Below are 27,875 nucleotides of genomic sequence, written 5' to 3'. Positions count from 1 at the left end.
AAATAACAATGTATAAATTACCAAGGGCACATGAGGGAGAGGGGGGCGGGGAGGGAGGGGAAAAAAAAAGAGGACCTGATGCAAAGGGCTTAAGTGGAGAGCAAATGCTTTGAGAATGATTGGGGCAGGGAATGTGCGGATGTGCTTTATACAATTGATGTATGTATATGTATGGATTGTGAGAAGAGTTGTGTGAGCCCCTAATAAAATGTAAGAAAAGAAGAGAAAAAAAAGAAAATGATTAGGGCAAAGAATGTACAGATGTGCTTTATACAATTGATGTATGTATATGTATGGATAGTGAGAAGAGTTTTATGAGCCCCTAATAAAATGTTTTAAAAAAAGAAAAATGTTTCCAAGAATGGAATCACAAATTTGACAACTGTATTAAGTGTAATGGAGAGTACTTTGAAGGTGATAAGGTTGTTTTGTTAAAAAATTTAAATACAGAACACTCATAAAACTCACTTGGATCACAAAAAAAATTTAAATACATAGCTTTGTGGGGGGGAAATCCTTTTGGGGGGGTACCCCCACATATGTGTTATATTCAGAGAACATGGAGGACTTCATAGTGAAAGCAATGCTGACTTCCTACTATGAGAGGAGAGGGGGAGGTAATGTGGCCATCGAGGCAGAAACGCCCAGTTTCCAGAAGGTGGAAGAGGTAAAGAAGAGACCCCTCTCACACTTGATCAAGTCAGTTTTGAATCACAGCAACTCTGCAGGACAGGATATAACTGCCCTGTGGGCTTCCCAGGCTGTGGGTCCCTGGTGGTCTCCTGCGCTGATTGGTGGTGAGCCCTGGAGCCTCTAAAGGGAATGTCTTCCTGTTGCTTCCATTTCCAGACTTCAGTCCCACAGAACTGCAAGAGAATAAATTTCTGTTGTTGTTTTTTTTTTTATTAAAAAACATTTTATTAGGGGCTCATATAACTTATCACAATCCATACATATACATACATCAATTGTATAAAACACATCTGTACATTCTTTGCCCTAATCATTTTCTTTTTCTTTTTTTGTTTTTTAATCTTTTTTTTAAATTTTAACAATTTATTAGGGGCTCATACAATTCTTATCACAGTTCATACATATACATACATCAATTGTATAAAGCACATCTGTACAGTCCCTGCCCTAATCATTTTTTTCTCCTCTTTTCTTTTTTTACATTTTATTAGGGACCCATACAACTCTTATCACCATCCATACATATACATACATCAATTGTATAAAGCACATCCATACATTCCCTGCCCCAATCATTCTCAAAGCATTTGCTCTCCACTTAAGCCCCTTGCATCAGGTCTTCTTTTTTTTTCCCCTCCCTCCCCTTTCCCCCCTCCCTCATGTGCCCTTGGTAATTTATACCTCGTTATTTTGTCATATCTTGCCCTATCCGGAGTCTCCCTTCCCCCCTTCTCTGCTGTCCCTCTCCCAGGGAAGAGGTCACATGTGGATCCTTGTAATCAGTTCCCCCCTTCCAACCCACTCACCCTCCACTCTCCCAGCATCGCCCCTCACACCCTTGGTCCTGAAGGTATCATCCACCCTGGATTCCCTGTACCTCCAGCCCTCATATGTACCAGTGTACAGCCTCTGCCCTATCCAGTCCTGCAAGGTAGAATTCGGATCATGGTAGTTGGGGGGAGGAAGCATCCAGGATCTGGGGGAAAGCGGTGTTCTTCATCGGTACTACCTCGCACCCTAATTAACCCATCTCCTCTCCTAAACCCCTCTATGAGGGGATCTCCATTGGCCGACACTTGGGCCTTGGGTCTCCACTCTGCACTTCCCCCTTCATTTAATATGGTATATATATACATATACACATGCACATATATATACACACACTTATATTGTTTTTTTTAAATTTCTGTTGTTTTAAGGCATCTAATTTATGGTAAGGATGGCAAGATTTTGTGTTACATACTTTGGACATGTTGCCAGGAGAGACCAGTTCCTGGAGGACATCATGCTTGGTAAATGAGAGGGGCAGCAAAAAAGAGGAAGCTCCGCATTAGATGAATTGGCATAGTGGCTGCAACAATGGGCTCGGGCAGAGGACCAATTGTGAGGATGGAGCTGGAGCCCTGAAATGTTTCTTCTATCATGCATGCATATGGAAGGCTGCCTGACTTGATGGCACCGAACAACAATTTGAGGCAATCTGTTACAACAGATTAAGGAAATGAATACAGGTGTTGCCCAAGAAAGGGGACCTGGGTAGAAGGTGGAAAGAGAGATCACAGCAGTTGGAGACCAACCACAAGGGCTCACAGCCTTGGCAACCCAGAGGCAGTTACATCCAGTCCTTCGGTCTCTACTAAACTGCCTTGACATGGAGTCTCTGTGGGTGTTCTTGGACATATGTTGCGGTACCACTCATCTCTGCCTCCAGAGCCCTATTGCTTGCCCCTCTCCTCCCTGTCTTCTGTCAATTCCAAATCTCTCTTTGCTTCCTTTTATAGACACCTGTAAGTAGAGTCAGATAATCCAGGGAAATGACATCTAGCGAGTTTCAATTACATTGGCAAGTTTAGCACCTCAAAGCCATCCTCCCCATTATGCCACTGGGGCTCCTCTTTCTAAAGTCAGTGCTATCTCTATAAAACCCAGTGGTGTTATGTATAAAATAGTTGTACCTGTTGGAAATACTAGAATTATTATTTCAAGATTACTGCATGTAAGATTCATAGTTGCAGTATACAGTTCTAAATAAAAATGGGGGCATTGCTTTGCTATCTTCCAGCTCTCAGTGAAGATATTGATGAGGTTGATGCCACTTTACTTACAGAAATTTTGTTTCGGGCTCCAACCACCCTCCTGGCCGTTGTAGCTGTTCAAGGCATCACTCAGTTCTGAGAAATGTTCTTGTCTTACATTCCTGCCCTCCCCCCTTGGATTATGTGTTTTGGAAAACAATTTTATAATAAAATTATCAGCACAAATAAGTTTTCCCACTTAACTTTTATATGTCCAATTCTGTAATGCTTATCATATATAATTGTAACCACCATTCATTTCTAAATCATTACCAGAAATTCAGTAGCAACAGCAAAGCTTCTCCCTTCCCTACCCGCCACTCCCCTTCTATCCCAGGTAGGTTAGGGCTTAAACATTTGCCTACTTCATATTAGTGGGATCATACAATATTTACTTTTGTGACTAACATTCCACTAACTGCATTTTCAAGGTTGATCTATGTTGTTGCATGTATCAAGACTTACTTCCTCTGTGCCTGAGTTATATTTCATTGTATGTATCACATTTTGTTTATAAAAGAAACCACATTAAGATTGTTTCCATCTTTTGGCTATTGTGAACAGTCTTGCAGTGAACATTGGTGTGCAAGTTTTGTTAAGAATGAAATGACCCCTCTCCCCGCAGAAGAATTTATCTCAAAAGACGGCATTGAATCTGCAGCTCCGGGAGAGAGACATATCTGATTGGAGCACACGGGAGCAGATGAAGCGGGGAGGAGGAGAGAGTGGAGCACATCCTGGCCCACCAGGCCTTCAGAACAATGATCCCAATTAGAGCAGCCAGTCCACAGAGAAGGCCACATGGACAGCCCCACTATGAGACATGACGCATGCCTCTTACTGACCCATAGCACTACAGGATACAACACCAGAGACACAGTATGGGAATTGCACCCAATCTGATCCCACCACACCGAGGCAAAACACTAAGGGGGTGAAACAGAACAGCAAGGGAATGGAGCAGTGAGGTTCCCCAGGGAATGCTGAAGGTGGACTTTGGGCTCAGGGCATGGTGCCCCAACAGAGTAGACTGAACTAACTACAAGCTTTTCTTTCTTGTGTTTTTTGTCATTGGTTTGTTCTTTTGTTGTATGTTGTTGATTGGTTTTGCTCTGTCTTGTTTTTGTGCATGTTATATCTGCAGGTCTGTCTAAATAAGATAGGCTGGATGAACAATCTGGAGGAGAAAACAATGGGACTCACAGTTCCAGGGGGACATGGGAAAGGAGGGTGGAGGGAAAGGAAGTGGTGTTAACAAACCCAGGGACAAGGGAACAAGTGATCCAAATTGGTGGTAAGGAGAGTGTGGGAGGCCTGGTAGGGCATGATCAAGGGTAATGTAACCAAGAGGAATTGCTGAAACCCTGGAGGGGACTAAGCATGATAGTGGGACAGGAGGAAAGTCAAGGGAAATAGAGGAAAGAGCTGGGAGGCAAAGGGCATTTATATAGGTCTAGATAAAGACGTACATATGTAAATACATTTAAATATAGGGAAAGATGTATGTGCATATATTTATAGGTTAAGTATTAAGGTAGCAGAAGGACATTGGGCCTCCACTCAAGTACTCCCTCAATGCAAGAATACATTCGTCTATTAAATTGGTATTCTATGATGCTCACCTTCCTGACACAATCGCTGAAGACATAACGGGTGAATAAGCAAATGTAGTGATGAAAGCTGATGATGCCCGGCTATCAAAAGATAAAGCGTCTGGAGTCTTAAAGACTTTAAGGTAAACTAGCTCAGAAGCAATAAAGTCCACATGTAAGAAGCACACCAGCCTGCATGATCACAAGGTGCCGAAGGGATGATCAGACATCAAAGAACAAATCATATCATTGTGTGCTCACCTCCCTGATACAATCGCTGAAGACAAATGGGTGCATAAGAAAATGTGGCAAAGCAAGCTGATGGTGCCTGGCTATCAAAACATATAGCGTCTGGGGGTCTTAAAGGCTTGAAGGTAAACAAGCAGCCATCTAGCTCAGAAGCAACAAAGCCCACATGGAAGAAACACACTAGCCTGTGCGTATCATGAATGGATGAGGTATCAGGCATCATCAGAACAAAAAATCTTACCATAGTGAATGAGGTGGGGAGTGCGGAGTGGAGACCCAAAGCCCATTTGTAGGCCACTGGAGATCCCCTTGCAGAGGGGTCTCAGGAAGGAGACGAGCCAGTCAGTGCGATGTAGCAACAATGAAAAATACAACTTTCCTCTAGTTCTTAAATGCTTCCTCCCCACTCTCTACTGCCCCCTTCCCCCCAACCCCCCCTCCCCCCGTCTATCATGACCTGAATTCTCCCTTGCAAGTCTGGCTAGACCACTGATACAGATAGCAACTGGAAACACAGGGAATCCGGGGCAGATGATCCCCTCAGGACCAGTGGTGTGAGTGGCAATACTGGGAGGGTTGAGGGAGGGTGGGTTGGAAATGGGGAACCGATTACAAGGATCTACATGTGACCTCCTCCTTGGGGGGGATGGGCAACAGAAAAGTGGGTGAAGAGAGATGTCAGACAGGGAAAGTTATGACAAAATAATAATTTATAAATTATCAAGGGTTCATGAGGGAGGGGGAAAAATGAGGACCTGATGCCAGGAGCTTAAGTGGAAAGCAAATGTTTTGAGAATGATGAAGGCAAAGAATGTAAAAATGTACTTTACACAATCGATATATGTATGGATTGTGATGTTATATGAGCCCCTATTAAAACAATTTAAAACAAAAACGAAATGATCATTGTGTCAAGTTTAAGGATCCCTGGAAGCACAATGGTTAAAACATCCAGCTGCCTACCAAAAGGTCAGCAGTTTAACTCCAGGAGCTGCTCCATAAAAGATGGACAATCTGCTGTGTAATGATTCCAGCCATGGAAATAGCCAGGGACAATTCGAGGCTGTCCTGTGGGGTAGCTATGAGTCAGAATTGACTCAATGAGTTTGTTTTATGGCTGTTGAGTTTGGACCTTTCTGAAAATGATAGATCATAGTGGTCATTTGTACCCACTACACATTTTGACCAAATGGAAGTTTTCAAAAGGCAGTTTTTGGTAAAGCCCCCTGCTTAAAAAAAAAAAAATCATTGGGGATTCATATAACTCATCACAATCCTTATGTAAAGCTCTTTCAAGTGCATACCATTTTTTTCATTTTGATGAAGTCTAATTTATTTTGCTGCCTGTACTTTTGATGTTAACATCAAAGGACCCATTTACAGTGTAATAATCCCCCAGCCCCAGCCCTGCTCCTGATTGCATCCATCTTTTGTACTATTTGCTGTTCTTCTTAAACTTTTATTGAGAGTTTGCATACATTTGTGGTAGTTATACAATTTTGTCACCTTGATAGAGGGAAGGGGTAGAGTTTAGCTTGTCAAATCAGGCCACCATCTGATGATGCCTCCTGGTGGACATGACCTTCTCATGAGAATTCTGGCAACTTCCTCTTTTTCCCTCTCTACTTCACCTTCCTATTGGCAAGCCATGTGGAGCCATGCTGAGACCTCAAAGAGTCATATGACAGAGGCCTGAACCAGCCCTGTGACCCTTCCACAGGCATTGGATCCACAAGACTTTTCACCCACCAGCCTGTGATCTTCCTGCATTTGGCATCATTGCATGTGCTGTGTGAGTCTGAAGAGGAATTTATAGACTAGTATTGGACGTAAGGGTTAATATGAGACTTATGGACTTGGTTTGGGCTGGGTTGTTTTTTCAATATACAATTTCTCTTTGCTATAATGTGCTCTCTTACATGAATGTCCCTGGATTTCTCTAGTCAACCTGGTTCAACACTATGTCTTTCACTCCCATGATCTCATTCTTTTCTGGAACAATCCATCTCTAAAAAGTCTTTTGTTCATATTCCATACAAGATCATCTGTCAAAGCTTTTCCCTGAAATTACTCTCCATTTCCTAACTTAACATGTTTCTTCCAAGTTCAGATGTTCTTGTTTTGAGCTTTGATTCCTGCGAGCCTCATGTAGAGCCAAATGTCTGATCCTTAGCCGTCACCAGGCCATAATGTGTTAGCGATGTGTGGGACTGGGGAGGCTGGGCTGTGTGTGGTTTGTTGGTGAGAGGATAGGGGTTGTTGGAGGGTTTATTGACTTACTATGTGATGAACAGGCTGGTTAGCTGAGAGATTTTTTTTTTTTACAGAATGAGAATAATGATTACTAGTACCCGGAAAGACAGACTGGACTGTGTCCATCAAAATCTGCTGTAGGGTGCTCACTTCGAAAGCACATATACAAAAATTGGAATGATAAAGAGATTAGCATGGTCCCTGCGCACGGATGACATGCAAATTTGTGAAGCGTTCCTTATTTTTCTATAATCAAGGGGCCACCAGGGTCAGGGGCGAGGAGGGAGGGGGAAAAAGAAGAGCCAATCCCAAGGGCTCAACAGAAAGTATATGTCTAGAAAAGAATGATGGCAATATATATACAAATGTCTGATACAATTGATGTATGGATTGTGCCAAGAGTTTTAAGAGCCCCCAATAAAATGATCTTTAAAAAAATCTGTTCTCGGGATTTTTTTTTTTAATGTATTCTTTCCTTTCTCTAACTGGGAAGGAGCTTTGAAGGAGCACAAGGAGGACTGTTGGGGTTGCTGAAGTTGTTCTCCCTCCAAGTGTCCTAATCTCATCGGATGGTCTAAACCTGACTGCCAGTAGTTTGGAAGCAGGATTAGGGAAAAGGCTAAGGGTTCCATCATTTAGTACATAGACTTTAATCTCTTTGTGGATTGAATTGTGCCCTCCCAACTATGTGTTGAATTCCGGATCCTTGTGATTTGGTTTGGGGAAATCCGATTATCTTTCAGTTTTTAATTGTTTACTGCAAATGAGGTGAAGGTTTACAGAGCAGATCATCGTTTTTACATTCAACGGTTGAGAAATATTTTTTCAGCCCATCCATTACAATCTCTCAATGTATGACCACTTACACATTTCCTCCGTTTCTTGTTCCATTCCTCCTTTGTTCCTAACCTTCTAAAATTTGTCCTTGAGTAAATAGGACTTTCTTTTTATATTGTTAATATAGTAAAGTCATACCATTGCTGGGTGGGTCTAAGTCTAATCCCTTCAGAGATATAAAAAGTCCAGATTAGATACATACAGGGTCATGCAAGGATTATTTACAAACCTAGGAATGTCAAAGAAACAAATGTCCACTGAACCAACAAGGAAAGAAGTGACCGGAAACCAATTTAGACTCCTAGATGTTAGAACTGTCACAACATATTTTTAAAACACTTTATTGTGATTTGGGTGACTATGTACAATTTAGCAGAGTAGTCAACAATCTATACACATTTTCTTACGTGACATTGATTGCAAGCCCCATAATGCAACAGCATTCTTCCCATTGGCCACCGCCCCCACACTTTATTGCTTCCATTAGGCTTTTTTCTCCTATCTCCTTCTGCTTTCTGAGCTTGATCCTGCCCTTCTGCTACTCTGTGGTTGATTGTTCTAAAGTGTGCGTTTCTCCCTGATGTTATCATTCACTTTAGAGGTCTACTGAACCAAAACAGAAATTTATTGTTTTGAGTGAAAATTTACACAGCAAACTAGTTTCTCATTTACAATTTCTACATGGGTTTAATTTGACATCATCTACATTTTTAATAATGTGTCAACATTCTCATGGTATCCATTCTAGTTGCTCCATTTCCAGTACCTAGTCCCCTGCCAGGGAGCACAGTGGTTCTGAGTTGGGCTGAGATCCACATGGTCAGCAGTTTGAAATCAGCAGCAGCTCTGTGGGAAAAGACTGGGCTTTCTACTACCATAAAAGTTAGAGTCTCGGAAACCCACAGGGGGTCACTCACTATGAATCAGAATGGGCCCAGTGGCAGTGTATTTTGGGTATTTTTAGAGTTTTCTGTCACCTTCTCATTTTGCCTTTAGTCTTTCTTGACCATTTAGTCTCATAGATGATTTTTTTTTTTTAAGGAGGGCAAGCAGTCCTCCTGGGTGATATTTTGTCTTAATGATCCAATCTGCTATTTAGTTAAAGGATGACTTCAGAAGACAGTTTAAATTCAAGGTCTAAAGAGAGTAGTTCCTGTTTTTTAAAAGGCAAGAGTTCCATCTTTCAGAAGTTCATGCTTTAAGTTCTTCAGACTCTCCACTGCTTCATGACACAGTTCCAGCATCACCTCTCGAGAATGTTTTGTAATATTGTGACATGATTAGGTGTGGTTCCTCGGTATTCAAGATCCTGTTTCCTGTTAGAGAACTTTCAGTTTCAGTATTAATTTCTTATTCATCTTCTCATGGGTCTGGCAGATCTTTGAGGACAGGGATAGTATTTGTCACATCAGAGTCTAGAGCACCAGTTGGCTCCAAAGGTACAACAGATGTTTGTTGCGTGAATGAAGGTCAAGCTAGGTGACATAGGGACATTTTAACTTTAGAAGTATCATTTCTTAATCTACACAGTTGTAAAAGACTTACTTTCATAGGGTGGTTATATCAAATGGAAATATCAAACACTTTGTACTATGTGTTTCTTGTGGAACTTGGTTTGAGAACAAAGTAGGGATTTTATACCACAGGAATACATACATACATACATATATACCTTCTTAGAGTTTCCATTCATATGAACTATGTATTTTTAAACTCCATCTGGTAGAATTATTACCAAATCACTGCTCACCTTATAGCACTGCAGTAGCTGTAAAAACCCCTCCAAAACGTAGATCCTGGAGCACTCACAATAATTTGCCTTTCTTCAGGGGGACATGGTGAAGTTAGCCCTCATCTTAAGCCTTATATAGAGAATTTTCACTTAATTACTTGATTGTTAATTCAGAGAATTCACCTGTATAAGCTGGTTTATCAAGTACCACAGACTTATCATAGAAGTAAAGCACAAGTACTAGAATTATATCTAAAAGCATTAGATAATTACTATTATTTCTAATGACAATATATGTATTGGGGAAAATATGATACAAAGTTTAGTGAATCAATATGTAGATACTATAGCTCACCCAATACATAAAATAAAATTACCTTTAAGGGTTTAAAAGCTCTGTTCAAAGGTATTAATTGAAACATGAAGATGGGACTGATATATAAATTTCACAGAAGTCATAGGGTATTACTATTGTGTCACCATAGTTTTAAAAAGAAAAAGAACCGCACCCTAATCCACCCCTGCTAAAAGGTTGAAAAATCCTCTTTGTCACTTGACTTTGGTTTCTGAATACACAAAACCTAATAACCAGAAAAAAAAAAAAAACCAAACCCCCATGTATTTAGTCCATTCTGACTAAGGAAGAGAAGCACGAAGGGAGGGACACACACACACACACACACACACACACACACACACACACACACCACTCACACGTGCAGAGAGCAGCGGGACGTCTTGCAGAAGAGGGGACAGGCAAAAAGGAGGATTCTAAAGTAGCAGCATTGCACTGTGGTCAAAAGTTAATTGAAGGCCCACATGGAAGAAGCACACCAGCCTGTGAGATCATGCACCAGAAGATTCATAACAACAAAATCGCGTTGGTGAGAATGAGGGGGGCTGGAACAGACCCAAAGTCCATCTGTGGACAAAAAAACATCCCCCACAGAGGGGTTTCAGGGAGAGGATGAGTCAATGAGGGTAAGTAGCGCACCGATAGATCAAACAATTTACTAGCGCTGCTTCCCACCATGGACTGGATGGGAGCATGTACACAGGTATAGGCAAGAGATAAAGCTGAGGACACACGGAACACAGGAACAGCAATGGGAATAGCAATCCCAAAAGAACATGGGGTAGGGGGACGACATGGAGAGGAAGGGGGCACCGATCGCAATGAAGAGCACATAACTACACACCCCCATCCAGAAACCACAGAACAACAAAAACCAGGGGGGAAGGGAGACAGTAGTAGGGAAGAGGAGCTGATCCCAAGGGTTCAATAAGAAGTAAATGTCTAGAAAATAATGATGGCAATTTATATACTAATACAGCAGATACAATTGATGTATGGATTATAACAAGAATTGTAAGAGCCCCCAATAAAATGATCTTTTAAAAACAGGGAAAGAAAATTAATTGATGGCATCAGAAGACCCAAAACAAAAATATTTTTGAGAACAGGGGGTCAGTGGTTTTCAACCTTCCTAATAATGCAACCCTTACAGTTCCTCATGTGGCCGTGACCCCCCCAACCATAAAATTATTTTCGTTGCTACTTAATAACTGTAATTTTGCTACTGTTATGAACCAGGCAACCCCTGTGAATGGGTTATTTGACGCCCAAAGTAGGCATGACCTACAGGTTGAGAGCCACTGCCCAAAGCCATCTGCAGACAATGGGATATTCCCCTCACACAAGGGTCATAAGGAAGGGACGAGGAGGGCACAGCATAGCTCCGATGAAACACACAATATTCCTCTGGTTCCTTGAGGCTTCCTCTCTGGAGTATGTGCACTGGTACAACTGAGAACTCACGACAGATGGACTCCAGGTCAGATAAACCCCTCAGGAACAGAAATGGAAGTAGCAATACCAGAAGGGTAGAAGGAAGGTGGGGGGAGGAAGGGGGAACGGATTGTAATGATCGACCCATACCCTGCTCCCCACTGCCCCCAGGGGAATGAACAACAGAAATGTGGGTAAAGGGAGACAGTGGTTGAAAATAATTTATCAAGAGGTCATGAAGGTGGGGAGTTGTGAGGAGAAAATAGAGAAGCTTATACCAAGGGCTCAAATAGAAAGTAATTGTTTAGAAAATGATGGCAATATATGTACAAATATGCTTGATACAAATGATGTATGGATTGTTTTAAGAGAGATAAAAGCCCCCAATAAAATGATCTTTTTTTTTTCTTTCCATAATCCAGTAAATAGGGGTTGATTTTAGTGACTCATAAATGTTTTGTTTTTCATCTGAATTTTAAAACTGCACTTCATTAATTATTTAAACAGCCAAATCACTAAGAGATCAATGGACATGCAAAGAGTTACACAAACCCAGTCATCTCTGGTTTCATTTTCTATTCTTGCATTCTCTCCTGATGCCTTACGGATTATTAAGAAAGTGAAACAGAATCATAAAAACGCTTATTATATTTATTCCCTAAACTGCAGATTGCTGAAAATGATTTTGAGTAAAACCAATGTCCTATCCCAAATGAATATGGTATGAACTCTACTAAATATAAACATTCTACTTCCCTCCATTTATAAAAGAGTCAAAGCCATCATTGTTTGCTAGTTTATTTTTCAATTTTCCCAACACATTGTAGGACTCATTTTGAGATTTTTCAGTGCATTTCACAGCAAAAACGAACAAGGGAATCATTAAAATGGTTGTGTGGAAACCAATTCTTTTTCTTATTAATTACAATTTATTGAAAAAATGGTTTTATTTTCACGCTATTAAACCCTTTAATGAAACACAATTTATCAGAGAACAGAGCTTAAATTTATGATGATGCAGCAGACACAGCCCCTACCATGGCTGGTGACCAATAGGTACACGCTCCACACACTGACTGGAAGACCACAACAGAAGAAACAGAGTAAGGCACCACTCTTGGAAAATGAAGGTAGCTTGTAGTAATGTTGAGCACCTGAGGCAAGTGCTCAATGAATACTTAATGAATGAGGGAAGCCATAATTAGCACTATTCTTCTAATTGCCAGCAATTCTTCAACCTCAATCAAATACTATTTTTTAAAATGTATACCTGAATACAATTTCCTGATACTTTATTTCCTACTTTTTCTTCAGCTTTTAGGTTTCCTTGGAAATATAATAACACCGCACCTTAACATGCTCTTTTAAGGACAAATATGAACAGCTGGGCTAAATTTTGAGTGAACAGACATAAAGCATACTTATCCAGGGGATAGCATATAATACTGTATATCAACCTATCAGTGAAAAAAAAAAAAGGAGAAAAAGTAACAGTTTTGTTTATTTTTTGATGTTTGCTATTTAATGCCTTGGTTCTTGAAGGCCAAAAGCCACATAGCAACATGAGCACATTTTTAAAAATTGTCTTTCAAGTGTAATATTTAATAAAACTAGATATTGAAAAATGTTCTGAAAATTTTCAAGTCAATGTTGTTTCAAGTATATTAAAATGTTCAGAAGTAAAATTCTCCATGGTTATAATTCTAATCAATTCATAAATAGAGACTTTTAAAAGCGTTCCAACAGAGGTGGATAGGGACAAGAAGTTCCTCCGACACAGGCACACCATCTCGGTGAAGAGAGAGAAAGTCTGGCTACCACAACCGGGTTGATATTTTTTTTTTAACACTGATCTCAGGCACAATGGCTGACTCCGCTTCTGGACCGTCTTTCTCCTCCTCCTCGTGGTCTGTTTCTAAGAGTAATGAATACTTCAGTTACGGACAGAAGCAAAGCACAAATTTGGAAAGATACTTCACTTTTTACTTCAAGGAGGGATTGAGCAATCACTAGGGTCTCACTGGTGTGGATGTCCGCTGCCACTGTGCACACAGGTTTCAATCTTTAGGAGCTTTAGGAGCAGGACCTGGATAAAAGAGGAGTCATCTAGGGCTTTAGTACAAAGTTTTAGGATGATATTGCTCACATCACATGAAAGAAGGCAGTTAGAGGGCCATTGTGTTTCACCCACACAGGTTTTGCTTTGGTCCTGCTCTGGCCTAGCAGGGACATTCATTCTGAGCGAGGTTCAGTCTGTGTGATCAGGAAGCAAATGCCGCAGTGCAGCGACTCTATGTGGCGGGTGAGGGCAGAGACGAACCGAACTCGGTTGGGTCTTACGGTGGTGCCCACGTCACTCTGCTGCTTGGGCTGCTGAAATGGTTTTCCAAATAGGCTTGTGATAAATCCAGCCGTCTCCCTGCAACAAGCAGAAAAACAATCGTTTTTCCAATATTTTACAAGTCAACAACCCAAACTAGAAGCAACATCACCTCCCTTGAAAAGGGCATCTACATCCCACTCCCACCCCAGGGAGACGAAGAACAAAAACATGGGTGAAGGGAGACAGTGGACAGTGTAATATGAAAATAAAAATAATTTATCAAGGTTTCACGAGGGTGGGGGAGGGAGGTTAAAAAAAAGAGAAGCTGATACCAAGGGCTCAAGTAGAAAGAAAATGTTTTGAAAATGATGACGACAACAAATACACTAATGTGCTTGATATAATTGATGGATTGTTTTAAGAGCTGTAAGAGCCCTGATAAAATGATTTATTAAAAATAAGAAAAAAGAAAAGGGCATCTATTCTCATGAACCTCCACGTCTCTTCCAATTTACTTATATCTTGATGTTTTACATTGATGTGTGTGTCTGTACAAAGTGCTGCTACATAATCAGGGACCTTTGAAAAACAAAAATATCAAAAATGTGAAGTTACTGTCTAGAAGTCGCCTCCTTCTAAGTCTATACACTTCTTTTTCATTGTGATTTGGATCAAAGTTTATAGAGCCAATTGGGTTTCCATTTAACACTTCACATGGAGTTTTTGTTTTGTGAAACTGACCGCAACCCCCACAATGTAACAGCACTTTCCCCACTTCCTCTGCACTTACCACTGAGGTCCCTCTTTCCTACCCTTCTGCCTTCTCAGCTTTCTGTGACCCTGAGCAAATGGTGCCCAAGAAGTCAATTGAACTGTTCACAGATCTGTACCCTTCTGAAGGCAGTGTTTCCCTCTCTCGAACGCTTCCGTGAAGAGTTCTCCACTCTTCTACTTGTATCACATAAAAATGAAGAGCTTGAATCATATTTCTTTTTCAATATTCTTTGCATTTGGGAATAAAAAGGAGTCTGGAGGGGCAAGATCAGCCCCGGAGGGTGGGAGGTGAGGGGTAAGGCTGCCCAAGGAAATTCTCAAAGGACAGGCTATCCCTTGCTCCCCTCAAAGATAAGCAAACATAGCATCATGAGGGAAAAACCATTCCCTGGCACAACACTCCTAGCTTTTTCACCAATGCAGTTTTAAATTTTCTTAAAATGTCACATAAGCCCCTATGATTGTCCTGTGTCCTTTGAGAAAATTTAGCACTATTACCTGTTTGAAATCTCCCCCTAAACAGTTGCCATACCTGCTGAGCTATCCTTTCTGCCTTGAGTGTAACTGCCCCAGCAGATCCCATTGGAAACCCCACTGTTTTGATTACACTTTTGTTTAAAGGCGCCCTGATGAGTGAGAGGAAGATAAGCGCCTGACAGAAAACTTGTCTGCAGCCACCGACTGATCACAAACACGTTTAAGCACATGTGTTTGTCTTTTCATTTCTATTGCTACCACCCTTATCTAATAAGCCTCTTGTCCAGACTACAATAGTCTCCTAATTGGAACCAGTAACCCTCATTCTTGGTATCTCCCAATCTGTTCCTAAATTTTTAATAACTTTTCATTATGAATCAGATGAAAGTTTACCGAGGTGACCAGTTTTCCATTCAACAATTCATAAACATTTTATTTCATCACAATATAACATCATATACCTTACTTCTTCCCTGTATCTCCTGTTTCCAGTCTTCCTTTCTTAATTCTTCTAAATCCTGTTCTTAGGTAAATACTGTGCTCTTGGTCTCAAAGAGTTGATTATGTGAAGGTGTGTCAGCCTCTTTAGCACTTACGATGTTTGGCTGAAATCTGAGCCTTGGAAGCAAGTTCATTTCCTAGAGCTGAAGGAAACTAAGGGCTATCATTTCAGGGTTTCCCACAAGTCTGAGCAGTAAGCCTGATCTTAAAAAAATTTTTTTTTAAATGATACTGAGTTCTGTCCTACATTTTTCTCCCACTCTATGCAGTACTTCCCTAATGTGATCCATCTCAGAGCAGTTAGTGGTAGATGAATTCTATTTAGTTCTTTTGATCTCAAGTTCATGGATCTTAGTGTCTGTTTGGCCTATTCGTCCATTAAGCTAATTGTATCCCTGTGTCTTTCAATATCCATCACTTTTCTTTCCTTCAGATGGAGACTAATAGTTGCACCGTAAATGGCTGCTTGTGAGCATTTAAGACCCCAGCTGTTATTGACCAAAGGATGTAGGCTGTAGAATATTGGACTGTTCTATGCCACTAGGTCTTGATGTCCCTGAGCACATGGTTGTGAGCCCTCAAGTCCAGTGGCTCATTCTCTCAAAGTGTTTGGTTATGTGTATGAAGGTTTCATAACTTCACCCCTCTACGCTCCATTATCTTTGTGGGTGTATTTGCAGCAAAGGTAAATAATAAGTAGCCGGGTATAAATATCCTCTGTTAAACTTATATATATCCGTAAATTCCCAATTCATTCTATCACATGCAGTCATAGGATCGTGTATTTCCTTGTTTTAAAATTCACTAATGATTTCCTACTGCCATCATAATATAACACAAGATTTCTGAACAAATATTTAGCACCCTGAAAAATCTGGCTGCTGCCAAGAATTCCCAGGTCACCTGTGCCATCTCACCAATGTGTTCAATATGCTCTGACCTCATTGCATTTTTTGCTTCTTAAACGTGTCCGTATCGTTCCCTCTGGACTTTCATCACGCTGTTTCTCTCAGACTATTTTGCTTACTATCTGTATTGCTGGTTCCTTGTCATCTACCACCAGATGGCAGCCTAACCGTCCCTCTCAATTTAAACAGATCTCTTGTTATCAGAGTTGCTGTAGTAGCACTGACTGTACAATTATCTGAAGGGGCTTCAAAATGTTTGTGGAATAATACCATTATCTTTTAATTCCATTTTACCATGAACTTTTTTGAACACCTCTTGTACATGTCTATATTTCTTTGTTTAACCTTCTTTTCTCAGACCGGAAAGATTCACTTCTCTATTGGTACACAATGAAAGCAGATAGGGACATTTCTTTGGAATGTAGAAGGAATAAGGTCAGGTCTAGTCTAGTCTCGTCTGCTGCTTGCTGCTGTCAGGTGTCGTGGAGTAGCTGATGACTCATAGCAGCCCTCTGCACAACACAAGGAAACCCCGTCCATCCTGCGCCAGCCTCACAACTGTCCCTGGTGCAGCCCCGGGGTCTGTCAATCTGTCAAATTTCTTGACAGTCTTCCTCTTGTTCACTGGCCCTCCGCTTTACCAAGCATGATCTCCTCCAGGGACGTGTCCCTTCTGATAACATGCCTCTGGGATGTGAAACGCACTCCTCATCCTCAATTCTATGCAGTATTCTAGATGGACTTCTTCCAAGACAAATTTGTTTTTAGAGCAGTCTGTGGTACTTTCAATGTTCTTTGTCCATATCACACATCAAATGCACCTATTTCTTCTCCAGTCTCCTGTATTAAACGTCCAATTTTCACATGCACATGAGAATGAAAATGTGACATTGGTAAGGTGCACCTTAGACTTCAAAGTGACATCTTTGCTCTTGTGTAGATTTGCCAACTATACTATGTTGCTTGATTTCTTGACTGCTGCTTCCATGAGCAGTGACTCTGGATACATGTAAAATGAGATCATTTCTATTTATTCTCCACTGATCTGTCTATTGGTCCAGTTGCGAAGATTTTTATCTTTTTAACATTGAGTTGTAATTCATACTGAAGGCTACAGTCCTTGATCTTCTTCAGCCAGCAAGGTTGTGTCATCTGCACATCGCAAGTTGCTAATAAGCCTTCTTCCAATCCTAATGCCATTTTCTTCACATAGTCCAGCTTCACAGATTGTTTGCTCAGTATACAGATTGAATTAAGTATGGCGAAAGGACATAACCTTGTAACACATGCATTTCCTGATTTTAAACCATGCAGTACTCTCTTGTTCTGTTCATACAAGATATATTGACATACTAGGAAGTATTCTGGAATTCCCATTCCTTTTTTGTTTTGTTTTAAACGTTTTATTAGGGGCTCACACAATTCTTATAACAGTCCATACATATACATACAGCAATTGTATAAAGCACATCTGTACATTCTTTGCCCTAATCATTTTCTTTTTTTTTTTACATTTTATTAGGGGCTCATACAACTCTTATCACAATCCATACATATACATACATCAATTGTATAAAGCACATCCATACATTCCCCGCCCCAATCATTCTCAAAGCATTTGCTCTCCACTTAAGCCCTTTGCATCAGGTCCTCTTTCCCATTCCTTTTAAGGCTATCCATATTTGTCTTGATTCGGAGGAAAACTTTGCATAGTCAATAAAACACAAATAAACATTTTTCTGATACTCTCTGCTTTTAGTCAAGATCCATCTAATGCCAGCAATGATATCCCTTGTGCAATGTCCTCTTCTGAATCCAGCTCGAATGTCTAGCAGTTCACAGTTCACTGCTGCAACTATTTTGAAATTATCTTCAGCAAAATTTTACTTGCATCTGATATTAATGAAGTTTCCTCCTCTACTGGATCACCTTGCTTTGGAATAAATACAAATATGGATCTTCCAGTTGGCTGGTGCGATAGTTTATTGTGCCAGCCTGGCCGATAAACACAAGTAGGATTAATTGAAGGGCTGAGAGAGAAATGGTTTGGTGAGCCTCGCCTTGCTTGTCTCTCGCTCTTTAATCATCGGACCAGCGTGCGGCTGCCTTGCTTGTTCTGTGACTCAATTTAAAGGGTACACTACCTGTCGGATGCCTAGTCTGTGGACTGTGTCGCTGTAAGTTAAGGTCCCTTTAAGCCCACACGATTGGAATGTTCGTCTCTGGAGCTGGGGACCGACAGTTGGTGACCTGCCTTGCTGTTTGCTGCCTGGGTATATATAGCCCAGTTCTCTCTACAGAAGAGGAACTGGCGGCTCTCAAGACTTAAAGGACTGCTAGTGTTTCACTACTTTATAATTTAATTGTTAATTTCTTGTATTATCTATCTATATATATATAATTTAACGGTTCATTTCTTGTGTTATATATCTATCTTCATCTATCTATCTATCTATCTATCTATCTATCTATCTATCTATCTATCTATCTATCTATCTATCTATCATTACTAGCAATCTGGTTTTGTCTCTCTAGAGAAACCCTGGTTAAGTAGCTGTCTTCCAAAATTTCTTGGCATAGATGAGTGAGTGCTTCCAGGGTTTAACCGACTTGTTGAGACATTTCAATTAGTATTCCCCATCAATTTCTGGAGCCTTGTTTTTGGTTGATGCCTTTGGTTAGTACAGCTTCAATTTCTTCCTTCAATAGTACTGGTTCTTGATCATAAGCTACCTCTTGAAATGGCTGAATACTGACTAGTTCTCTTTAGTATAGTAACTGTGTATTTTTCCATATTATTTTGCCTCAACAATTTTTTTTGTTTTGCCCACAGAATCCTTCAATATTTCAACTCAAGGAGTGAATGTTTCTGCAGTTCTTTAAGCCAGGGATATGCTGAATGTGTCATGAGAAGTGTACATAGGAGGAGCTAATAAGTATTTCTGGAGTGAATGAGTGGTTAGGAAACAGAACTAAGTTTAGGTCAGATTTCAGAAGCCAAGGGCAATTTGTAATGTGAACACACTTCCACAATATTGTATATATTATACAAATTTTAAGAGTTGAATATGCACAGGAAAAGACAATATCCCTTCTATAATTTGTGTAACAGTAGAAAATTACCTCCAAATCAACTTTTCCCTGTGGGAAATGATTATCTTCTTAATATTTATTTTTAATCTATTGTCCTTTATTTTATTTTATTTTTTCTATTTTTTTTCTATTGTCCTTTATACATTCAATTTTATCCTCCACTTTTTTCAGTTATATATTAAGCATCGTTCGCGGTATTAAAGAAATCTTTAAAACCACTAATCATATGGCTTAATTTACTTACAAATTTTCTAACAAAGAATACTTATATACATGGCATCCAAATTCTCACTACTATATATACTTTTGCAAACAACATTACTGAAAATAAATTTCTCCAAATGTTGGATACTTTCTTGTAAATCAATTTTTATACATGTGATTCTAAGTCAAGTTTATGGATATTATTTTTGTAGTTAAAACACATGCTCACATTTAAAAGCACAGCTGGAAGGGATGCATTATTTAATATAAGAAGAAACATGCTCATTTTTCTTTTCTTATTGTACTTCTAATAGAAAAGTTGTAGCTCTTGGTTTCCCGGGGTGGGAGGATGTATTTTCCAGTTACTTTCATAGGTGTTTTAAAATGGAACTAAAAGTTATCAATCACTTACTTATAAGTCAAGACATCACATATCTAAGTTATTGGCCAATTTAAAGGTTGCAAGACCAGTATTAAGATGCCCTGATTTCCTATGCAGCTTCCCTGTAAAGCAATTATGCTACAACTCTAAGACCTGAAAAAATCAAGAACTGTTGCTCCCTCAGGGACCCCCCAGCCCTCAAGTCAGGATCATGGTTGAGTGACAGAAAAGCAGCATGAAGGATGGAGTTAAGGGTGCATTTACTGGACAGCATGTATTCCAAAATTAACAGTGAGTCCCTCATGTGAGGGCAGTGAGATACAGGACTCCCACCTTCTATCAGACATTATGTTCTGTTAACCTTTTCTTTTTTTGAACATTTGGTTCTGGTTTATAATTTTGTTAGTTTGGTAGAAATAAAAAGCATTATTTAAAAAGGTATACTCTTGCTTCTTTTCCCAAACTGATTTAAATTTTTAAGTCATAAAACCACCCTGCTTGTGTTGGCTTCACCAGAAAGCAACATTCTCTGAACTACTCCCCTGCTGTAACTACAAGCAACAAGCCCCATTGCAAATAGTTTCTGATTGCATACTAACTTGGTGCTAATTTAGCATTCTAACCATCTAGGTTTCCATCTTCCCGGTCTTTCAACTAATAAAACAATTACAATTAACTATGAGTTTCTAAAGATAGTAAACTATTGCAAAAATCCCAGATTACTTATTCTTACCTCCCCTACCCCCTTTCCATGTCCCCAAGGAACCATCAGTCCAGTCGCTGTCTTAAGATTGCCTATCATGCATCTTTAAAAAAAAATCATTTTATTTAGGGCTATTATAGCTCTTATGACAGTTCGTCCATCCATCCATCCATCCATCCATCCATCCATCCATCCATCCATCCATCCATCCATCCATGTGTCAAGCACATTTGTATATGTCGACATCATTCTCAAAACATTTTCTTTCTACTTGAGCCCTTGGCATCAACTCATTTCCCCCCTCCCATCCTATCATGCATATCTTGTAAAGATAAAACACCAAAAACAAATACAGATAGTCACAAGTCTAACAGCAACCATGGCAGAGCAGATGAATTCCTCTACGTTAAAGAGAGAGGGACAGGTTATAAACTAGCAGTCCAGTCCCCATTTCTTTCAGGGTTACCTATACTGGGTCCTGCTTACCTAACAACTCATGCACCATTTTAGTCTTCAGCAATCGTGTCCAAAAGGCAAGCATACAATAAGTCCCCGTTGCTATTCCCACAGTCAGGGAGAGAGTGTCTACCATCCCCCCAATTCTTATTCACCTTTACCTGAGTTCTGTCAGGAAGTAATGAATAGCAACAACAATTTTACACCTTCAAATTTAGAGAAGACTTCAAAAGTCTATCAAAAGATCAGTGCATAAAAATTTTACAAAAATCACACTCTCCGCTTACACAGTATTTTTTTAAAAAATACTTTGCTTATACTGTTTTAGCAATTGGAATAAGTGACTACAGATGTACTTTCTTGTTTTTCTAGGATGCTTTTGGTTCTTAGACACAGTTCAGTTTCATAAGCCCCACATTTGCTTCCTGGTAGTTATGGCTAGCTCTAGCCTACTATACAAACAGAAGAAAAAGAAAAGTTCTTTATGATGTCCAGTGCCACAAGGTCAACTACAACTCATAGCAACCCCTACAGGATGTCACTGCCTCATCTTTCTCCTGTGACTGTCTGGTGTGTTCAACTACTGACCTTTTAGTAAGCAGCCAAGAGCTTAACCAAATTGCCATCAGGACTGTTTCTACATGAGAAAACCAGTATATTTTAAAGAGTTATTTTGAATGGCCCCAATTCTCTGTTTTCTAGGCTAAATATGGCCCACTTGATTAATTTCCTTAAGTGATGCAGATTCTAGTCATTCCACCATCTTCTGTGCATGTAAGCAATTAACTTTCTCATGCCTCTCTTAAAATGTGCTCTCCGAAAATGAACACAGAATTTCAGATGCAGTACAAAAGGCAGTAAAATCTAAATTGTACATTCTATCATTATGAGTGAAAAGCTAGAAGAAAAGATGTGGTTTCATCATGAAGACATGTAGAACTTGCCTCTTTAATGAAATACTTCGTTTTCCAAGGGGTGCCTGTTTCAGTCCGATGCCTTTCCTCAGTCCTCTGACGTTCTTCCAGGGTCCGTTTATGCTCCGTAGCCTTATCAATTTCAGATTCCCTCAGAGATTCAGTCACATTTCTCCATAATCGTCTGAAAATAGAAAACCAACCAAACTTTTTACATGCCTTCTTTTAAAACATTACCCCAAATCAAAATTACCACACAACTCCGCAATTCCAAGCGTAGGCATATATTCAATAGAAATGAAAACATTCATGTTTACTGAAAACATGTGTACGAGAACTGGCCCCAGTCGCAGTTACATCAACTCCCTCCCCAGAAGAATGAACTACAGAGGACAGCACCGAAGATACAGCCCCAGGAAAGTGGCAGGTCTGTCCAGTACACCTGGGAGCAAACTAAGAGCCAACCCTTGAGGACATTCCTGCTCGGAGCAGCCAATGACCAGAGAGGATGGTGGGGCTGGCCCCATCACGAGACACGACACCACCTCACTGACCCACAGTGTTAAGGGGGACAGCACTGGTGACACAGTGTGGGTATTGTGCCCTAGTCTGATCCCTCCACACTGAAGTGAAACGCAAAGGGAGTGCAACAGAGCAGCAAGGGGAGCAAAGCAATGAAGTCCCCAAGGAATCACAAAAATAGACTTTGGAATCGGTAGGCAGGGCCTGGCACTTCACCAGATCGGATTGGAAAACATTCAGAAGGGTCAGCAGACAGACCTGGAACTATTTATAGGCCTTTCTTTTCTTTTTCTCATGTCTATCCCTATAAGACATACAGGATAACCAATCCCGAGGAGAAAATAAAGAGGCTGTTGGCTCCAGGTGGACATGGGAGAAGAGGTAGAAGGGAAGGGGAACCAACAAACCCAGGGACAAGCGATGAAGAGGAGGGTATAGAATGCTGGTGGGGTCTAATCAAGGGCAATGTAGCTGAAAGTATAGAGTTGAATGAAGGTAGGACATGATAGTGGGATTGGAGCAAAGTAAAAAGAAATAGAGGAAAGAATTAGAAGGCAAAAAGCATTTAGTGGTACAAATACAGGCAGGCACATATAAAAATATATTAGTAGGGAAACAAAACTATGTACAAATATTTAAATGTTAAGTATAAAGGAAGCAAGATGGGCATTGGATCTCTACTCAGGGCCTCCCTCAACGCAAGAACCCTTTGTTCTAATAACCTGGCATTCCGTGATGCTCACTTTCCCAACAAGATCGCCGAAGTCAAAATGGGTGCATAAGCAAATGTGGTGAAGAAAGCTGATGGTGCCCAACTATTAAAAGATAGAGGGTCTGGGGTCTTAAAGGCTAGAAGTTAAACAAGCAAACATCTAGCAGAGAAGCAACAATCCCACGTGGAAGAAGCACACCAGCCTGTTTGATCATGAGGGTCGTCAGGATCAGGTATCAGGCATCAGAAGACCCCAAACAAATATAATGATGCATATGATGGAGGTCTAAAAGCCCCAAGGCCCATCTGCAGACAATTGGACATTCCCTCACAGAAGGGTCACAAGGAAGGAATGAGTCAGCCAGGGTGCAGCATAGCACCAATAGAACACACAACATTCCTCTAGAACAGTGGTTCTCAACCTTCCTAATGCCAGGACCCTTTCATACAGTTCCTCATATTGTGGTGAACCCCCAACCATAAAATTATTTTCATTGCTACTTCATCACTGTAATTTTGCTACTATTATGAATCGGGTGACCCCTGTGAAAGGGTCATTCGACCCGTTAGAGAACCGCTGCTCTAGAACATTCCTCTAGTTCTTTAAAGCTTCTCCCATGTCCCCCCATCATGACCCCAATTCTACCTTACAAATCTGGCTAGACCAGAGCTTGTACACTAGTACAGAAAAGAGCTCTGGACACATGGAGTCCAGGACAGCAAAACCCCTCAGGAACAATGATGGGGTTATACCATGAGCGTAAGGGGCAAGTGAGGGGAGAAGAGGGAGAAACGGGGAACCGACGCCAATGACACATGTGTAACAGCCCCCACCCCGCCCCAGGGGGGCAAAGAACAGAAATGTGGGCAAACGGAGACAGAGGATGGTGTAAAATAGGAAAATAATAATTTATCAGGGGTTCATGAGGGTGGGAGGGAGGGAAAGAAAGAGGAGTTAATACCAAGGGCTCAAGCAGAAAGAAAATGTTTTGAAAATGCGGATGGCAGCATATGTACAAATGTGTTTGATACAACTGATATATGGACTATTTAAGATCTGTAAGATCACTCAATAAAATGATTTATTAGTAACAATAAAAAGAAAACATTTGTTTGGGAGTATAAAGCAAAAAACCTTGGATTCTATGCAATAATACAAAGGCACACATATACCTAACACCATGATACATCATGGACACATATCAAGATCATTAGCTAGGGAAAGAAGCTAGGCACAGTTAGCACTTAATTGTGGTCTGATTCCATTTGTGAAAAGGCAAATTAGGAGAGACTGAAGATTAGTGGTTGCCTGAGATTGCGGGAAGAAAGTAATATTACCTATAAATGGGCACGAAGGATATTTTGGGAGGAAGAAAAAATTCTAAGGCTGAATACTAGTAGTAATTGTACCATTATGTCACCTTTACAATGCCATTTAAATGTACACTTAAAATGGGTGAATTTTATGATATGTAAAAGATATTTGGTAAAGGTTTTTTTTTAGGTGACAATTTTGTACCAGATAAACTAGAATTCAAAGCAAGGAATTCTACAGTGATAGATTGTTTGGTCTGCTAAGCCTAAGATATGATTTCTTGTCTAGAAAAAAGCTGTTGCTGTTTGATGTAAGAAACTGAAAAAAACAGAGAGCAGGTGATGTACAAAGTAACAAAAAAAGAAAATAAAACCAAAGGGAAGAAATCAATGCAAAATAAAGCAGCAGACATTAAGAAAAACAAATCAATGAAACCAAAATCTGTTCTTTGATTAATAAATGTCCAGTCAGACTGATCAGGAAATACACATGCTACCAACATAAGGAACGAGAAGTGGCTATCACTGTAGATCCTATGCACCTCAGAGTATTGGAACATGTAGCAACACATTTGAGAAATCAGATTAAATGGATCATTTCCATTAGCAACCCAACACCTAACTCGCTGCACCATAGTAACAATTAGAAACTGAAATGATAAGTATTATTTTCAATTGCACCAAAAATATGAAATACTTAAAAATAAGTTTAACAGATAATGAGTAAAACCTATATACTAACAACTAAGAAACACTGCTGAGAGAAGAAAAATGGACAGCCTGACTCTAAAATTTATATAAAATAAAGCCTGTACTGGTTAAAATAATCTTGGGGAAAAAAGAAAAAAGGTAATGCCAGGGTGAATCATAATCACATTGATGTGTAATTTTATGCGGTGGTGGTGGCTGCTGTCGAATTGTGATTTTGACTCAGGGATACACTGTTGTGTGCAGAATAGTACTGCTCCACAGGATTTTTTCTAAGCACAACAGAAGCACAACACCAAGTCTGTCTTCCAAGGTTTCTCTGACGGCGCTCCGACTGCCAACCTTTCAGCTGGTATTTGACCGCTTAACCATTTTTACCACCCATATCACTTTATAAGTTTTTAAAACACATAGGCATCTTTTTCTTAGCTTACAACTTTACTTACTTTTAAACCAGCTTCACTGAGTTATTTACAAACAGTAAAATCCACCAGATTTCAATATAAAATTAAATGGGTTTTCTTTTTTTTCTGCAAACAAGTTTTATTTAAATAAGTTTAAATACATCACATCACATGAAAACTGAAGGGGGGGGCAGTTGTTACTTCACATGGCATCGGGCAGCTGTGGTGTGGAGTTGCGAGCGCTCCAGCTAGCTACATCCGTTTTGCAATGTGTTCCCTTGTCAAAAGTTTAACGCGGATCGGAGATTGGCCTCACAGTCTAATGATCTTTGGACACCCCCTTGCTAAGATATGTCTGGTCAAAAAGAACCAAGACCTTGGTGGCAAAGCCAGAAGCCCTATCACCTTCCCGGAGGGAAGGGGCTGATCTCGGAAGGCCCACCCCCTTGTCTGGTTGGCCGCAACACCAGGGATCTTTCTCTCCCTACCAAAGCGCCCACTAGCGGCACAGCAGCCTCATCCCTTCCTCCCGGGGGGGGGGGGGGGGGGGGGGCGGGCTGTCCGGGTGGTGGATGCCATTTCCTGAGGGCGGGGGAGTTTCGGGCCAGACATAGCCATCTGAGAACTCGGGGCTCTGCGCTTGGCTGAAACATGCTATTGTTTTGTTTCAGACTGGGCACTGCCAGGCGCCTACTGCTCGACCTGTTTCAATGAGGGCCTTCAAGACTAGACAGCATGGCTCTTTTCAGTTTATTGCATGAAGGAGTTACACTAGTCCAAGTTAAAAGTGGACCCCAAATGGTTACATCATACAAGCTGTGAGGTTTTAAACTTGTGACAAGGGACAGAGGGAATTTTTCTACTCATTGCAAGGAAATCCTCACTTAAGCTTCCGTGAGCCACAAGCACTTAAAACCCATGAACCTTCAGCTGGTCGTCCTTAGCCAGTCCAATCTTTACAAGGAACTGGCATATGTTCTTGCGCTGGTCACCCTGGAGCTGAATCGCTTCTCCATATTCTGGATGCTCAATCACAGTACCATTGCAGGCAAACTTTTTCTTAAAGGCCTTCCCTAGCTTCTTTTTGTATTAGTCATCAGCGATCCCTTGGACAGTGGTCAGGGTCTTCCTGCCGTTGCGCTGTTGAATTCTTAGATGGATATAATCCTCTGTCACCGCAGGCAGCAGGTCATCACCCTTACTTGCATCAGCAAAGGGGTCGAAAGAGTGGAGGTTCTGGATAGCGGACATACGATACGATTCCTTGTCCTCCGTGGAAACGGCCTGCGGAAGGCGGCGGCTGAAGAAGGCGGGCAGGGGTGACGGAGCGTCGGGAAGCGAGGGGGCTCGAGGGGGAGGCTGCTGAGTCCTCAGCGGCGGCTCAGTGACTGGGGCGAGTTTTCATAAACATTTACAGTTGTAAGATCACCACCAACAGAAAGCTGTCCCACTCTTACTCCTGGGCAGCTCGTAATTATCTTTCTTAAACAAGGCTTGCCTTTTCTATCATTTTATTGATAGAAAGGAAGGTGTTCTCTAACTTCTTGTGTCAGGTGATGGACCATCTGGGTTGTTGCAACGTTTGGGTTACTATGGGTAGAGTTGTTGGGAAAAAACAAGTAAAGATTTGGGGTGAAAATGTTTTATCCTTGGCTAAATACCTAGAAGTGAGATTGCTGACTCATATGGCAAATGTATAGTAGACATTGTAAGGAATTGTCAAACTGTTTCTCAAGGGGCTACACCATTGACAGAGAAAGTTAGAGAGTTCCACGTCTCTATATTCTTACCAACACTTGACAGTGCCACTCATTTTAACTCTACTCGCTGAAAATTTAAAGATAAATTTTCTTGATATACTTCATCTACCATAGAGTAAATCCATCTGAAGTGTTGAATTCAGTGGCATTCTGTAGTAAGAGTTGGGCAACCATCCCGTTTAATTTCACAATACTTTAATCACTCCTGAAAGAAACCGTATCCATAGCAGTCACATCTCTTCTCCATGTTGTTTACTGTGTCTCACTTCAAATAAATGAAATCCTGTGTCCACTGCACTGTATGTACTTCATGTTGTCATGATTTACCCTCACTGCAGCATACCAGCCATCAGTTCTTTATTCTGTTGTATTTCAAAATAATGTTCTACAGTAGGACTATACTACATTCTATTCAACCATCAGTTGATGAAGGCATTTCAGTTGTTTTAACTTTTTGATCATTATGCTGCTATTGAACGTCATGTATGTAGGTTTCAATT

The 27,875-nt window shown here is 40.6% G+C and overlaps 1 protein-coding gene and 1 non-coding gene across 3 annotated transcripts in view; one reads left to right on the top strand and one right to left on the bottom strand.

Annotated features, from left to right (window-relative positions):
- The first annotated feature begins 7,004 nt into the window (after nt 1–7,004).
- On the top strand, nt 7,005–7,108 carry LOC142455723 (U6 spliceosomal RNA). Its single transcript, XR_012785869.1, has one exon. It is a non-coding gene; the product is annotated as a U6 spliceosomal RNA (small nuclear RNA).
- Nucleotides 7,109–11,993: 4,885 nt separating this feature from the next.
- OSBPL11 (oxysterol binding protein like 11) overlaps nt 11,994–27,875 on the bottom strand; it is an 88,002-nt gene continuing 72,120 nt past the window's right edge. For both annotated transcript variants that reach the window (XM_075556298.1, XM_075556299.1), the window contains 2 exons: nt 21,982–22,139; nt 11,994–13,635 (listed from right to left, as the gene is read on the bottom strand). In XM_075556298.1, the coding sequence (XP_075412413.1) occupies nt 13,574–13,635; nt 21,982–22,139 (220 nt within the window). In that variant the 3' untranslated portion in view covers nt 11,994–13,573. The remainder of the gene's footprint in view (nt 13,636–21,981; nt 22,140–27,875) is intronic.

The sequence above is a fragment of the Tenrec ecaudatus genome, chromosome 8, assembly GCF_050624435.1.
Source record: "Tenrec ecaudatus isolate mTenEca1 chromosome 8, mTenEca1.hap1, whole genome shotgun sequence".
Classification (NCBI taxonomy): Eukaryota; Metazoa; Chordata; class Mammalia; order Afrosoricida; family Tenrecidae; genus Tenrec; species Tenrec ecaudatus.
Note: the sequence above shows the minus strand (reverse complement) of the source record. Positions and strands in the feature narration are given on the sequence as shown.